Below are 12,403 nucleotides of genomic sequence, written 5' to 3' on the forward strand. Positions count from 1 at the left end.
TATATACACAACCGTCCTCCCATGTTTCAGATCACATGTGAATATTCCCCAAGAGCATGGTAATTTCTGCTTATTGAGATATTTTTTAAAAATCCTCTATGAATGTATATAATCCATAAATACTTTTGAAGTGTAATTATTTCTTTTAGTTTAATAATGAATATTTTTATCTGTTTTTAGTTAATTTATATAATGTAACATTTCTTAGCAGAAATCTCTAAGTGGGGCCTTTGAGACTTCCTAGGAATTTTCTGCTTCCCTCTTTTGTCATGGTTCTGAACCCTTCAATGCTACCCTTGTATTTGGATTTTTGAGAGTCTTAGATAGCCCATGTTAAAATATCAAAAAGAAGGTGCTTCATGGAACACGGGGATCTGCTTTAGAAGTTTATCTAGGATGACGTTTTCTGAAGTAATACATTATGGATACAAAAATCTGTGGATGCATGTGTATTGTGGGTATCTGCAATATCTTCTTTTGGTCTAGTTCACCTTTCCCTCTTGCTCACACACCCCTCTTTACACTCACCAATCAATGCACTATTCCCAAATAAAGATTTGTTGATAGAAGCAAGGAAGATGATTCTCCTTGGAACTTGAAGGCCAACTTGGACATAACTGTCAGAACCTGAGAGGCTTTACATCAGGCATCCCCAAACTGCGGCCTTCCAGATGTTTTGGCCTAAAGCTCCCATGATCCCTAGCTAACAGGATCAGTGGTCAGGGAAGATGGGAACTGTAGTCCAAAACATCTGGAGGGCCGAAGTTTGGGGGTGTCTGCTTTACATCCATGGTTATTGGTAGGCTGCAGAGCAGAATATTGGTGGAAGGCTGGTGGAAAACAAACCTGAAGAAAGTGAGTGAGGGCTTCACTTAATCAGCCCTATGGACACACAGGGGTACAGCTCTTAAAGGGGAAAGCAGAAAAACCTTCAGTGTTGTGGGTCTGGAAGGGAAGGAGGAAACCTGGAGACTCTTGACCAGGCTTCCTCAACCTTGGCCCTCCAGATGTTTTTGGCCTACAACTCCCATGATCCCTAGCTAGCAGGACCAGTGGTCAGGGATGATGGGAACTGTAGTCTCAGAACATCTGGAGGGCCGAGTTTGAGGAAGCCTGCTCTTGACGTTACTGTAGCTGGTGTGAGTGTGTTGCAGAGAATGACACACTAGCATCTGAATCCCCAGGCCACCTGTATGCAAGGAGGGGGGGAATAGTCCCTGGAAGAGTTTGGGTAAAGAAGCCCAGGAGAAAATATTAAATGTCATTTCCCCACGGATATAGTTCTTTACATTTTTAAAAATTCCGTTCAATTGTGAAATGTTTAATTAAGGCCCCTCCAGACTGAGCAGTCATCATGATTTGTTTGTTATTATACGACAATGAGCATTCATCTTGTGTTCATCCTGATTTGCTTGCAGGATGTTTACCTTAGTCATTATCCCATAGTGTTCAGTGCAGTTCCCAATCACTTTCCAAACCACAAAGAGTCCAATACTTTTTTATATATTAAAAAAGTGGCTTTGTTGCACGAGGGTGACAGAAGCCTCTAATCCACTTCAGCGCACAAACCTAAAGTTCTGGTATGCACTTATGAATCCTTCCTACAAAATCGTGACAGGGTGAAGGCAACCTCCATTTTCATTTTGTTCTAAGCACGCTTCTACAGAAATGGTTTAGCAATGTCATCAGTGTTCATTGTCTGAAAGGCAATTTATAATGTTCACAATATTAGTCATTTGTCTGCTTCTGCTAGTTATTATGAGCTTATTTCCAGATCTGGAGCCAGTTTTCCACACCACTTCTTCCTATGGGACTACATATCAGACCTCTTTCAGAAACACATTGCCACTTAATTGCAGGTCATCTACAATTTAGTTTAAGCCCGGGGATCAAATGCCAGATGTCTTTGTACCTAAAGGTGGCATAGGTGAATAGGACCTAATTTGAGCCTTTGCTCAGTCCCAGGCAGGAAAATTTGTGTTTGATGCTTTGGAACAAATGAAAAAATAATGAAGGAAAGTGGTGCTGACAATGTACAGGGTTTGCTACCACAAGATGTGGTGACGGTTATGAGCTTAGGTGGCTTTTTAAAAGGGTTAGACAAATTTGTGGAAGAGACAGTTCTATCAGTAGTGGCTATTAGCCCTGGAAGTTAAGTGAAACCTTTAAGACTATTATCAGCAAACTTCTGCATACCAGATGCTAGAGGGCAGAGAAAGAGAGCGAGAGTGAGAGCGAGAGCGAGAGAGAGCACAGAGGCTGTTGCCTTCATGTGCTGTTTCCAGTTTCCTCAGGGGAACCTGGCTGACCACTGTTAGGAACAGTATGTTAGACTGGATTCCACCTTGGTCTGTTTCAGTTGGGCTCTTCGTAGGCTTCTTTCACTGCAGAGGAACCATTGCCAGCGATGGAAGTCTTGGCAGGCTTGAATGCTAGCACTTCTCATTTCAGAAAAGTGTTTGTTTGAATACATTTAAGCATGCATGTCTTACATGGATTTATTATATTTTATGCCCACCTTTGTTCCAAGGAACTCAAGGTGTTTCTCTGCCCTTGCATTTTATCTCTGAACAACCCTGTCAGGTAGGCATGGCTCAGGGACAGTAACCATGGGGTTTAAACTGAGAAGCACACCCTTAATCTAAAATGTGAAATCAAATCACACCCTTGCTTTTAACTTGCTTTTTGTCAGGCTTCTTTTGGCTGCCCCTCACTAAGGCATTTGCCAGCCTCTCTTTATTTCATTTCCAACATACTTGCAGGAGTCAACTTACATTTCCTTAACGTCGGTTTACTTGAATGTGTGCAACATTCTGACATGAACATGGAGAAAATGTGTCATTAGATCAGAAGAAATGAAAGTAATTAGATCAGAAGAAATGAATAAAAAAAATAAAAAGCAGCTGTTTTATTACAGAAAAATTTCAGGAACAGACTGGAAAGAGAAGTTGCTGAATTGGAACTCATTACCAAGCTTAAAACCATGGAGCCACCTGGGATGAACAAAGACATTGGATTCTTATCTCATTATGCATGATCAAGCTTTCTTTAGCGCCTCAGCTCTTGCTTTCCCCCCGCAGGACCAAGTGCAGTCACCAGCAGTCGTTAACAGCCATCTACAGGTTTACCACACCCATCAGCCCATCACCCATTCCCACCCACCCACCCCCACCCTCTGTATATACATAAGGGACTGACTTCAGTTTCAAGTGTATCTGAAGAAGTGTGCATGCACACGAAAGCTCATACCAAAATAAAAACTTAGTTGGTCTTTAAGGTGCTACTGAAGGAATTTTTTTATATGGATAGAACTGGTGCTGAATTACATGCAATGCAAGTGTAATTTTCCTAATAGAAATGTGGGAACTCAGTAGAAGATGAAAGAGAGTCCTGTGGCATCTTAAACATCTCTCCTGTTTTGTTTGTTTGTTTGTTTGTTTGTTTGTTTATACATACATACATACATACATACATACATACATACATACATACATACATTTTATCCTCCAATTCTCTCCATCCTTTCAGCTGCCAGTGACTCTGGCACATCACTTGATTTTCTCGACTATTGCGACTTCATGTTTCACAGCTGAATGTGTGAACTGACCCCAATGACTTCAGTTGCTGTAGGGACATGTCTGTGATGACCATTTTATATATTCAAGTCATCATGATGTCACAGTTATGAAGTATCTAACTTTGTGACTTGGTCAAGAATTAGTGAGCAAACTTCACTGCAAAGTATGAGATTTGTGATACAAAAATTCTGCCCATGGCATTAGATCTCTGGCAGCCTATTCAAACAAACAAGCCTATAAAAACAAACAAACCTGAATTAGACTTTTTAATTTTACCAGATTTTCACCACTGATGAGCATTCACCTCTTTCTAAACCTGGCAGCATAATACTATGTATATTAACCAGAAATAAGTCTCAATGTGTTTATAATGATAATGATAATGATGATGATGATGATGATGATGATGATGATGATGATGATAATAATAATAATTTATTATTTGTATCCCAGCCAATCTGGGTGGTGTCCAACAAAGATTAAAAATACATTAAACAATGTGACTTGGGCTCAGAACTGTACCACACCGCACAAATCTTGTGGCACGAATCTAAGATAGTGAGAAATGATCATTACTTTTTATTTGCTAACTGCAAGGAAGGTGGGCGGTAAGCTCTAATACTAAAATCTATAATACAAACACCAGAACTCCACCTAAACCTCATGCACTTACTCACGGAGGAGAGAAATTCAATGGTATGTGGATGCTTTGTGAGCAGTCCATTATAAGTGAAGCACTTTCCATACTCCTTCTATTTAAGCAGTTTCTCCTGTTTGTTTTTGTTGGTACTTTGTAAGGCTTACACTATGAAATAAGCTTCTTCCACGATCAATACATTTAAAGCTTCCTTCACAAGTGAGACCGTTGATGATTTGTAAGGCCTCCACTGTGGCAGAAGCTCTTTCCACACTCTGTGCATTTAAATGGTTTCTCACCTGTGTGAGTTTGATGATGCATATTAAGGTCCTCACTATAAGCAAAGCTCTTTCCACATTCCATACATTTATATGGTTTCTCCCCTGTGTGAATTCGTTGATGTCTTCTAAGGGTTCTACTCTTACTGTAGCTCTTTCCACACTCCATGCATTAAATGGTTTCTCACGCATGTGAGTTTGGTGATGTCTATTAAGGTGTCCACTGTAACTAAAGCTCTTTCCAGTTTAAGGAACTTTCTCCCTAGTACGGCAAGTTTCAGATTGCAGCTCAAGTATATAGCAATCAGGTACAGAGAAATCAAATTATGCATATGTACATGTGAACTAGCCTTTTACATGCCATGACACCAGGCTGTACGTCCTACTCAGAGTAGACCCATTTAAGTTAGTCATGCCTATTAACTTCAATGGGCCGATTCTGAGTCGGGTGAGGATTGAATACCACTTATTGAACTAAGCTTCTGCACACAGGACTTTCATCTAAAACACTTTGCTCAAGCCAAATGTGAATTCAGGGACCAGGCAAACAGAAACTGCATATCTAACCTATGGGATAATTCTTATTTTGCTACCTGCTACAATGTCATGTCAGGGATGCGGGTGGCGCTGTGGGTTAAACCACTGAGCCTAGGGCTTGCTGATCAGAAGGTCGGGGGTTCGAATCCGTGCGATGGGGTGAGCTCCTGCCAACCTAGCAGTTCAAAAGCATGTCAAAAGTGCAAGTAGATAAATAGGTACCACTACAGTGGGAAGGTAAACGGCATTTCTGTGTGCTCCTCTGGTTCACCAGAAGTGGGTTTGTCATGCTGGCCACATGACCTGGAAGCTGTACACCAGCTCCCTCGGCCAGTAATGCGAAATGAGCGCCGCAACCCCAGAGTCGGTCATGACTGGACCTAATGGTCAGGGGTCCCTTTACCTTTACAGTGTCATGCCAGATCCCACTCCATGCTGGTTCTGGTTAAAAGTATATTCTTGTAATCAACCCAAGCTCCTCAGTTTTCTTCTGTATGTATTCTCTAATTTATTATATTTTGAAATCTCTGTTCTCCTTCCCCAAAACAATGGGTTGTGACTGCAATACTATACACCTACTGAAGAGACAGTCCCACTGAATTCATTTTATGGGAGTGTGTTTTGAACTATACACCTCAGAAAATGCCATCTTACTCGGATTATTCATTCAGTGGTGGTGACTTTCAATTTCTGACAGTGGGTAGGTGAATAATAATAATCATCATCATCATCATCATCATTTATTTATACCCCACCCATCTGTCTGGGTTTCCCCAGCCACTCTGGGTGGCTTTCAACAGAATATTAAAATACAATAATCTATTAAACATTAAAAGCTTCCCTAAACACGGCTGCCTTAGAAGACCTTTAGATGTCTTCTAAAAGCCTGGTAGTTGTTTTTCTCTTTGACATCCGATGGGAGGGCGTTCCACAGGGCGGGTACCACTACCGAGAAGGCCCTCTGCCTGGTTCCCTGTAATGACTTGTCGCAGCGAGGGAACCGCCAGAAGGCCCTTGGCGTTGGACCTCAGTGTCTGGGCAGAATGATGGGGGTGGAGATGCTCCTTCAGGTATACTGGACCAAGGCTGTTTAGGGCTTCGAAGGTCAGCACCAACACTTTGAATTGTGCTCGGAAACGCACTGGGAGCCAATGCAGGTCTTTCAAGACCAGTGTTATATGGTCTCGGCAGCCGCTCCCAGTCACCAGTCTAGCTGCCACATTCTGGATTACTTGTAGTTTTTGGGTCACCTTCAAAGGTAGCCCCACATGGAGCGCATTGCAGATGAATACGGTCATGGAGAAACGAAGTTTGGCAGAACTTTGAATAAGCACTTAGACAAATAAAGGCAAGATATCGTGATCCAACTCTGAACAGAACAGAGCCACCCTGAGGGCTTTTAAAGCATGTGGCAGGATATAAATTGAATAAGCAAACAGAAAATAAGTAGAAGTAGCAGGAGAAAAGCAACATTAAAAATCTAAAATTCAACAGGACACCTGAATGTGGGAAAAAAATGCTTCACTGATAAAATTTCTCTGGATTGCCAGGCTCATGTTGTACATATGTGTAAATAAACAATATATCCTAAAGACACCAAAGTCTCTGCAGTGTTTCATCTGCAAAAGGAAACGCGAACTGTGCCTGGAACCTCTGGAATCTCACACCACTCAGACAGAGATTGTGTGGCATGTAACAATATGACCAAGTGCGTGTATGTGTGAACTGATCCTCAGGACTTCTTGCAAATACTCTGTATGTGTGTGCTTGGAAGCTTGAGCTCTTATAATATACAGGTGGTGCAATATCAATACCATTCAAAGAGTTGTTCTTTCTGGCAGGCCTCTGTACCTTGAAGAACTGCGTAAAAAGCAAAAAATGCAATACTTGCAAGCTTTCCCTTGCGGTCCCTTCCACCTCTACAATTCTATCATACTATGATTCCCAGAATTGAAATGGCAAGCACTCATTCAACTATGTAGGGAAGAACTGAATCTACTTATCTGATGAATGGGAGACAACTACATTGTGTGTCTTCACCAATTGGACTCCCCCTCTAAAATGATGGCTGGCCATATCTCTACTCATTTGCTACTAAAAAGTGCTATCGCTTATGCCAGGGGTAGGCAAGCTGCAATCTAGTGCTTCATGCAATCTGCAGTCTCCGCAAACCTCTGGCAAAAACCACCTGTCCCTTAAATCCCAGCACTGGCTTTAGAAAGAAGAGAAAGCAGAAGCATTGGTTGTTAGCCAATGATAGTCATACTCAGAGTATACTGGGAAGAAGGTTGAGACCTCTGAGTTTGGACATATCTCTGGCTGACAATCAAGGGGCTTGTGCCCTGGCAAGTCTGCCTCAGGTTTGGGTGTATGCCTGCTACTTAAGAGATGCAGTTTTGGGGTACGGCCCAGTCAAAGTGAGTGGGATTTCAAATCTAATTGTACTGTTACTGGGCTTCTTGAGATTTCTTTTAACGTTCAAGGGAGCTTGGTTCTGTAGCATACCCCATTCTGAGATGAGGGTGAAGTCAAGCTGTTGGAAGGCTAGAGCACCTGCTGTGGCTGTAGAGACCAATGCAGAAGAGAGATGTTTTGTTGCAGCTGGGGCAAGTGAAGGCATCTGGTTGTGCTGCTGCAGATGCACCAGGGCATTTTTTTCTCACTCTTCCTCTGTTCACTGTTATGGATGCGCACAACTTGACTGCATGTCACCTGCAAGGATGCTGCCAGCCTTCATGTCCCCTTTACAAACATCTTTGTAATGCAGAATTGGTCTGCCAACAGGCCTGGTGCCTGAAGCCAGCTCCCCCATAGAGCACATCCTTGGGGATCCTGCCACCTTCCACTCTGTGGACATGACCAAGCCAATTATTTTGCCTAGGCTGCAAAAATGCTTTTTAAAAAAGTGTTCTAAGGGAGTATGAGTAGACTAAAGTAACTACCTGGGCAATGGGGGGGGGAGTCAGGGGTCCTATGACATTAACAGCTGCTGTGGAACCATAAATGCAACAGGTGATGCTCTCCCCATCACCACCGCATTCCCTTGCTAAGCATGTGCCTGCAGAATTTCTGCCCATTGTGCAGCAATTTAAAAAGGCACAGGAGCCCAGCTGCTAAAAACATACTGGCTCAGGCCCTGTTGATGCAGTCAGCAGAATCAAGTGGTATTTATCTCTACCCTGCTAGGTCCACTTTAAGTTGTTGGTGGGAGTTTACATTTCTGAATGCTTCTGCAAGGGACAAAAAGAAAGTAATAAAAGTAGTGGGAGCGGCCTTGGTCTATTAATGTGTATTATTTAAAGAATTAGATGTCTATCCACCCTTCCTTCTAAAAGTCCAGCGTGGCATTAGAAAATTCCAAAATCCAGAGTTGGGCAATATAATTATTGGAATCAAGCTAAGTGTGACAAGATAGCGAGCACGATTTTGAGTTCTCCAACCTAGACACTAAGCTAAGGTGGGATATGGGGGGGGATGAGCTTAACACTCAAGTCAGTTATTTTTGTCCCTGGTCTCCCATTTTTCTTAAATCCATCCTCGTGATGTGTCCTGCAGAACTGGAGTGATTCCTCGCTATTTTATCAAATGCTGGTAGGGACTAATAAAGGTATTGCTGCACTGTAGATTTGGGGATTTCCCCACCCCATTATAAAAACCCTCCCCTGAATATAGAATCATAGAATCTTATGTTGGAAGGGATCCCAAGGGTCATCTAGTCCAACCCCCTGCAATGCAGGAATCCTGCCCACAGCCATGCCTGGGTGGGCTGGAACCCTCAACCTCCTGCTTAACAGCCAGACCCACTGAGCCACAGAGTGTAGTAATATGGGCATACTCGCTGGCAGGAAAGCTAGCATAGGAGAGATCAGGGTTCAAATCCCCACTTGGCCATTAAGCTCACTGGGTGACCTCAGGCGGGTCTCTCAGCCTAACCCACCTCACAGGGCTGTTGAGAGAAGATGTATGGACGCCCCTTGGCGGAAAAGTGCGCTGCATATTTGCAAACGAATAACTAGATAAAGCGTCTTCCTCGCACGCTCCTTTTCTAGGGGCAGGGCGTTCCGCAGGCCAGCCTCTCTGTCTGCACGTCCAGCCACTGGTTCGACCCAAGGGGGTCTCGGAGGGGTCCACTGACCGGGCAGCGCCAGGCCGGGCGTGCTTGCTCCCCGCGCCCCGCGCCTTGTCCCGGCCCGGGCAGCCGTCCCGCGAGCCTCGTGCCTCGGGGCTTCCCCTGCTGAGGCGGCAGAGGCTGCTGCTGCTGCCTGCGCGCCTGGGCGCGTGTCGGCGCCGCCGCCGCGTCCGCCTCTCCCTCCACCCAGCGAGGGACGCGGCTTGCCTGTGGCTGATCTTCCGCCGGTTTCTGCGGGGGTCCCTGCGCCCTTCCCGTTTCTCTCTCTCTCTCTGGACTGGCTTGGATGAAAGGCGGGGAGAGAGAGGGGGGGAGTGTTGTCTAAACACTTCCTTACCGTAAGAGGGAGTTGGGACCCAGAGCTTTCCAGTTAATCACACAACAAAACTTGGCTCATCGCAATAAAAAGAAGCAGCAACTCGGCTCGCTGTCTCCTCTGTTGACCGGCTGGGCATCTCCTCTTCCCCTCCGCTGGCGACCAAAGCCTCCAAACCAGCCATGTGGACCAACCAGCTTTTGCCACTCGGACTCTTCCTTCACTCCATCATCAACATCCCTTGGGCAGGTTAGTTCGGCTCCTGTTTTCCTTTTCCCTAAAGGAACTGGTCGGTCGTTTTTCACTCGGGACTTCTTGCCTTTTTGTTTTCGTTTTTTTAAAACAAATGTGCTTGTTGTGTGCATTGAAAGTTCCGCACGCTTGTGTTGGAAACGCGCACACGTGGGTGCGTGTGAACGCGCGCGAGTATGCATTTACGGAAGAGGGGGAATATTCAGAATTTTCTGTGCTTATGGTGTATCCAAATGCCTGACGAGACGAGATCTATTTCGATTTTTTTTGTGTGTTTTTTTTTTCCTGGCGAGGGGTGTCCGGAGGGCGAATGAACGTGTGAAAAGCGCCCGGCAACTGAAGGGTTAAGTTTGTTTTGCGAAGTCTCCTCCCGGGACAGGTTTAAAGCTACACCCCCTGATCGGGAAGAGAGAACCGTGTCCCGGGATGCTTGGAGCAGGGCATCAAAGCCTTCAGGTGTCTGGATCGCATATGGTTACCTTTTATCCATGCGAGAAAGTGGCAGCGGAATAAAAAATCCGCCTCAGAGCAAACCCAGTTATTCTCTCTAACTCACGGGAGAGTGGCTGGGTTAGAAATCAAAACAGAAATGTATTTTGCCCCACCTAAGTGTGTTCCTGTAAATAGATCTAAAAAGACTTCATGGATCTGTGCAGGAAGATAACTCTCTGGATGTTGCTGCAGAATTTGCCTTGTTCTGTGTAAACACACTCCCCCCCCCCAAAAAAAAAACCAACACCCCCATGTGCACAGTTTTCGGAGCCCAAAGACCTACATATGTGAACTGGACAGATTAGCAGATCTAAAGGGAAAGGGGGGAGTTATTTCACTGCTTGTTTCTAGGCTCTCTCAGCTGTGATGGGGCAAGAGGAAACATCTGTCCCTTATTGCAATGTAATTGATTACATGTTAAGCAGTATGAGGACAACAGTGAGCATCCTCACCTCAGGAGACCTATTTCCAAGGCTTGGAACGAACACCTAAATGAGGGCCATGTCCATGTATATGCCCAGAGCAGTAAACTGTCTATTTCTGGACCCAGTTAATTAACATTTCATCTGCGAGCCAATCAAGTTCCCGAGGCTGTGGAAAGTAGGAAGAGCAAAGAATAAGCAATCAACAATTGGAAACTGCTGACTTGGTGTTTTGTTTTCTGAGTGTCTTCCATGGTACTGGAACACCAGAGGGATGGGGCTTGTATTTCTCGGTTGTTTGGGGGGATACTTTTTATTAGAAAGGAAGCATGTTGGGTTCTTTGTCCCTCTTTCTCTTTTTTGAAGTTAGCTAAGGCATGCGGTCCGACAAAAGGCCAGTGGGGAGATCTGCTGCTGGTACCAGGTTATGCAGCAAAATCACAAACAAGTTGACATGCAAATGGTGTGGAAACAGATACCGGTATACCTGCTTATCGGTTTGGAACCACGTGTACCTTTTTTTGTAAACAACTTTAACAGCATGATGGAGGCACTTTGCTAACTTCCTCTAATTTATCTGAAGAATATCTGAAGAAGTGTGCATGCACACGAAAGCTCATACCAAAATAAAAACTTAGTTGGTCTTTAAGGTGCTGCTGGAAGAATTTTTTTAAATTTTGTTTCCTCTAATTTATTTATACATCTTATTAATGCAGCTTATTTATTCAGCTGTGTATAATTGATAGTCCAGAAGTTTGCCTGATACTAAGTGCTTTTTCTATTTGTTTGTTTGTTTGTTTGCTTGTTTGTTTACTTATTTATTTTAATGACAGTCCAGGTGAACTTTAGTTTCTGTGTCACTAACATGATCTCCCCGCACTTTCAGCATCCTCCTTGTCCTACCCCTTCTCTCTCCTGCAATCACTTTTAACATTTGATCCCAGCTAATGTGATTTAGGATGAAGACAAGTTTTTATTTCATTTCCACCCCCAAAGTGCATCCTTGGATGGACAAATTCCATTTTATTTCAGTCTTATTTTCTCAGAATGTAAATATTTCACATGCTGGGGGAAATAATAGATTGACTCCATACAGTATTCTAAACACAAATATCCCCCCTTACCGTTTATTTTCTTTATTTTCTTCTTAATTTTTTTTGTTATGGAAAGTGTTACTTTAATTTTTGCTACAGGGTTTATACTGTATTAACATTCTTAATATCAGCTCTCAAAGGAATAGATAGAAACTCCAGAAGCTAATCTAGTTGATCACTGCAAAAGTCTAGGAATCGAATAGTCTTATGACATCATGGTTATTCTGCTGTTGGATGTGTGGGTTGGTTTTGGATTTGTCAAATTTTAAATATATAAACATGAATGTTTATACTTGCAAAGTAGGTTTTTGTTTGTTTCAACCAAGAACAAGACCTCTGTTATACATCACACCTTATTTGAATTGCATCACATTCTTTGAGGGCATGGGGGGGAGGGGGACTTCAATTAAAAATGCATGCTGACTTTTTCAGTTGAGAGTTGCTCCAGATTATCTGAATCTCTTTCAATATATGCAAATATAAGTTATGAAAAATCACATATAAAAGTTTGTGACACTTCCCTGAGCTTTTAAAAAATCTGTATATCTTAGTGACAGTAAACTGTAGATTATAATTGCTCCTAAATATATTTTTGCGATCAACTAATTAAATACATTACCCCCTTTTAAACCTTATATTTTGGATATATTAAATCATGGTAACACTTG

The 12,403-nt window shown here is 43.2% G+C and overlaps 1 protein-coding gene across 4 annotated transcripts in view; it reads left to right on the forward strand.

Annotated features, from left to right (window-relative positions):
* The first annotated feature begins 9,475 nt into the window (after positions 1 to 9,475).
* HGF (hepatocyte growth factor) overlaps positions 9,476 to 12,403 on the forward strand; it is a 59,128-nt gene continuing 56,200 nt past the window's right edge. For 3 of the 4 annotated variants that reach the window (XM_035128210.3, XM_035128211.3, XM_035128212.3), the window contains exon 1: positions 9,476 to 9,724. In XM_035128210.3, coding sequence (XP_034984101.1) covers positions 9,658 to 9,724 — 67 coding nt within the window. In that variant the 5' untranslated portion in view covers positions 9,476 to 9,657. The remainder of the gene's footprint in view (positions 9,725 to 12,403) is intronic. The other variant, XM_035128213.3, reaches the window with a different exon arrangement.

Source organism: Zootoca vivipara, chromosome 9, assembly GCF_965207765.1.
Source record: "Zootoca vivipara chromosome 9, rZooViv2.hap1.1, whole genome shotgun sequence".
In the NCBI taxonomy this organism is placed as follows: domain Eukaryota; kingdom Metazoa; phylum Chordata; class Lepidosauria; order Squamata; family Lacertidae; genus Zootoca; species Zootoca vivipara.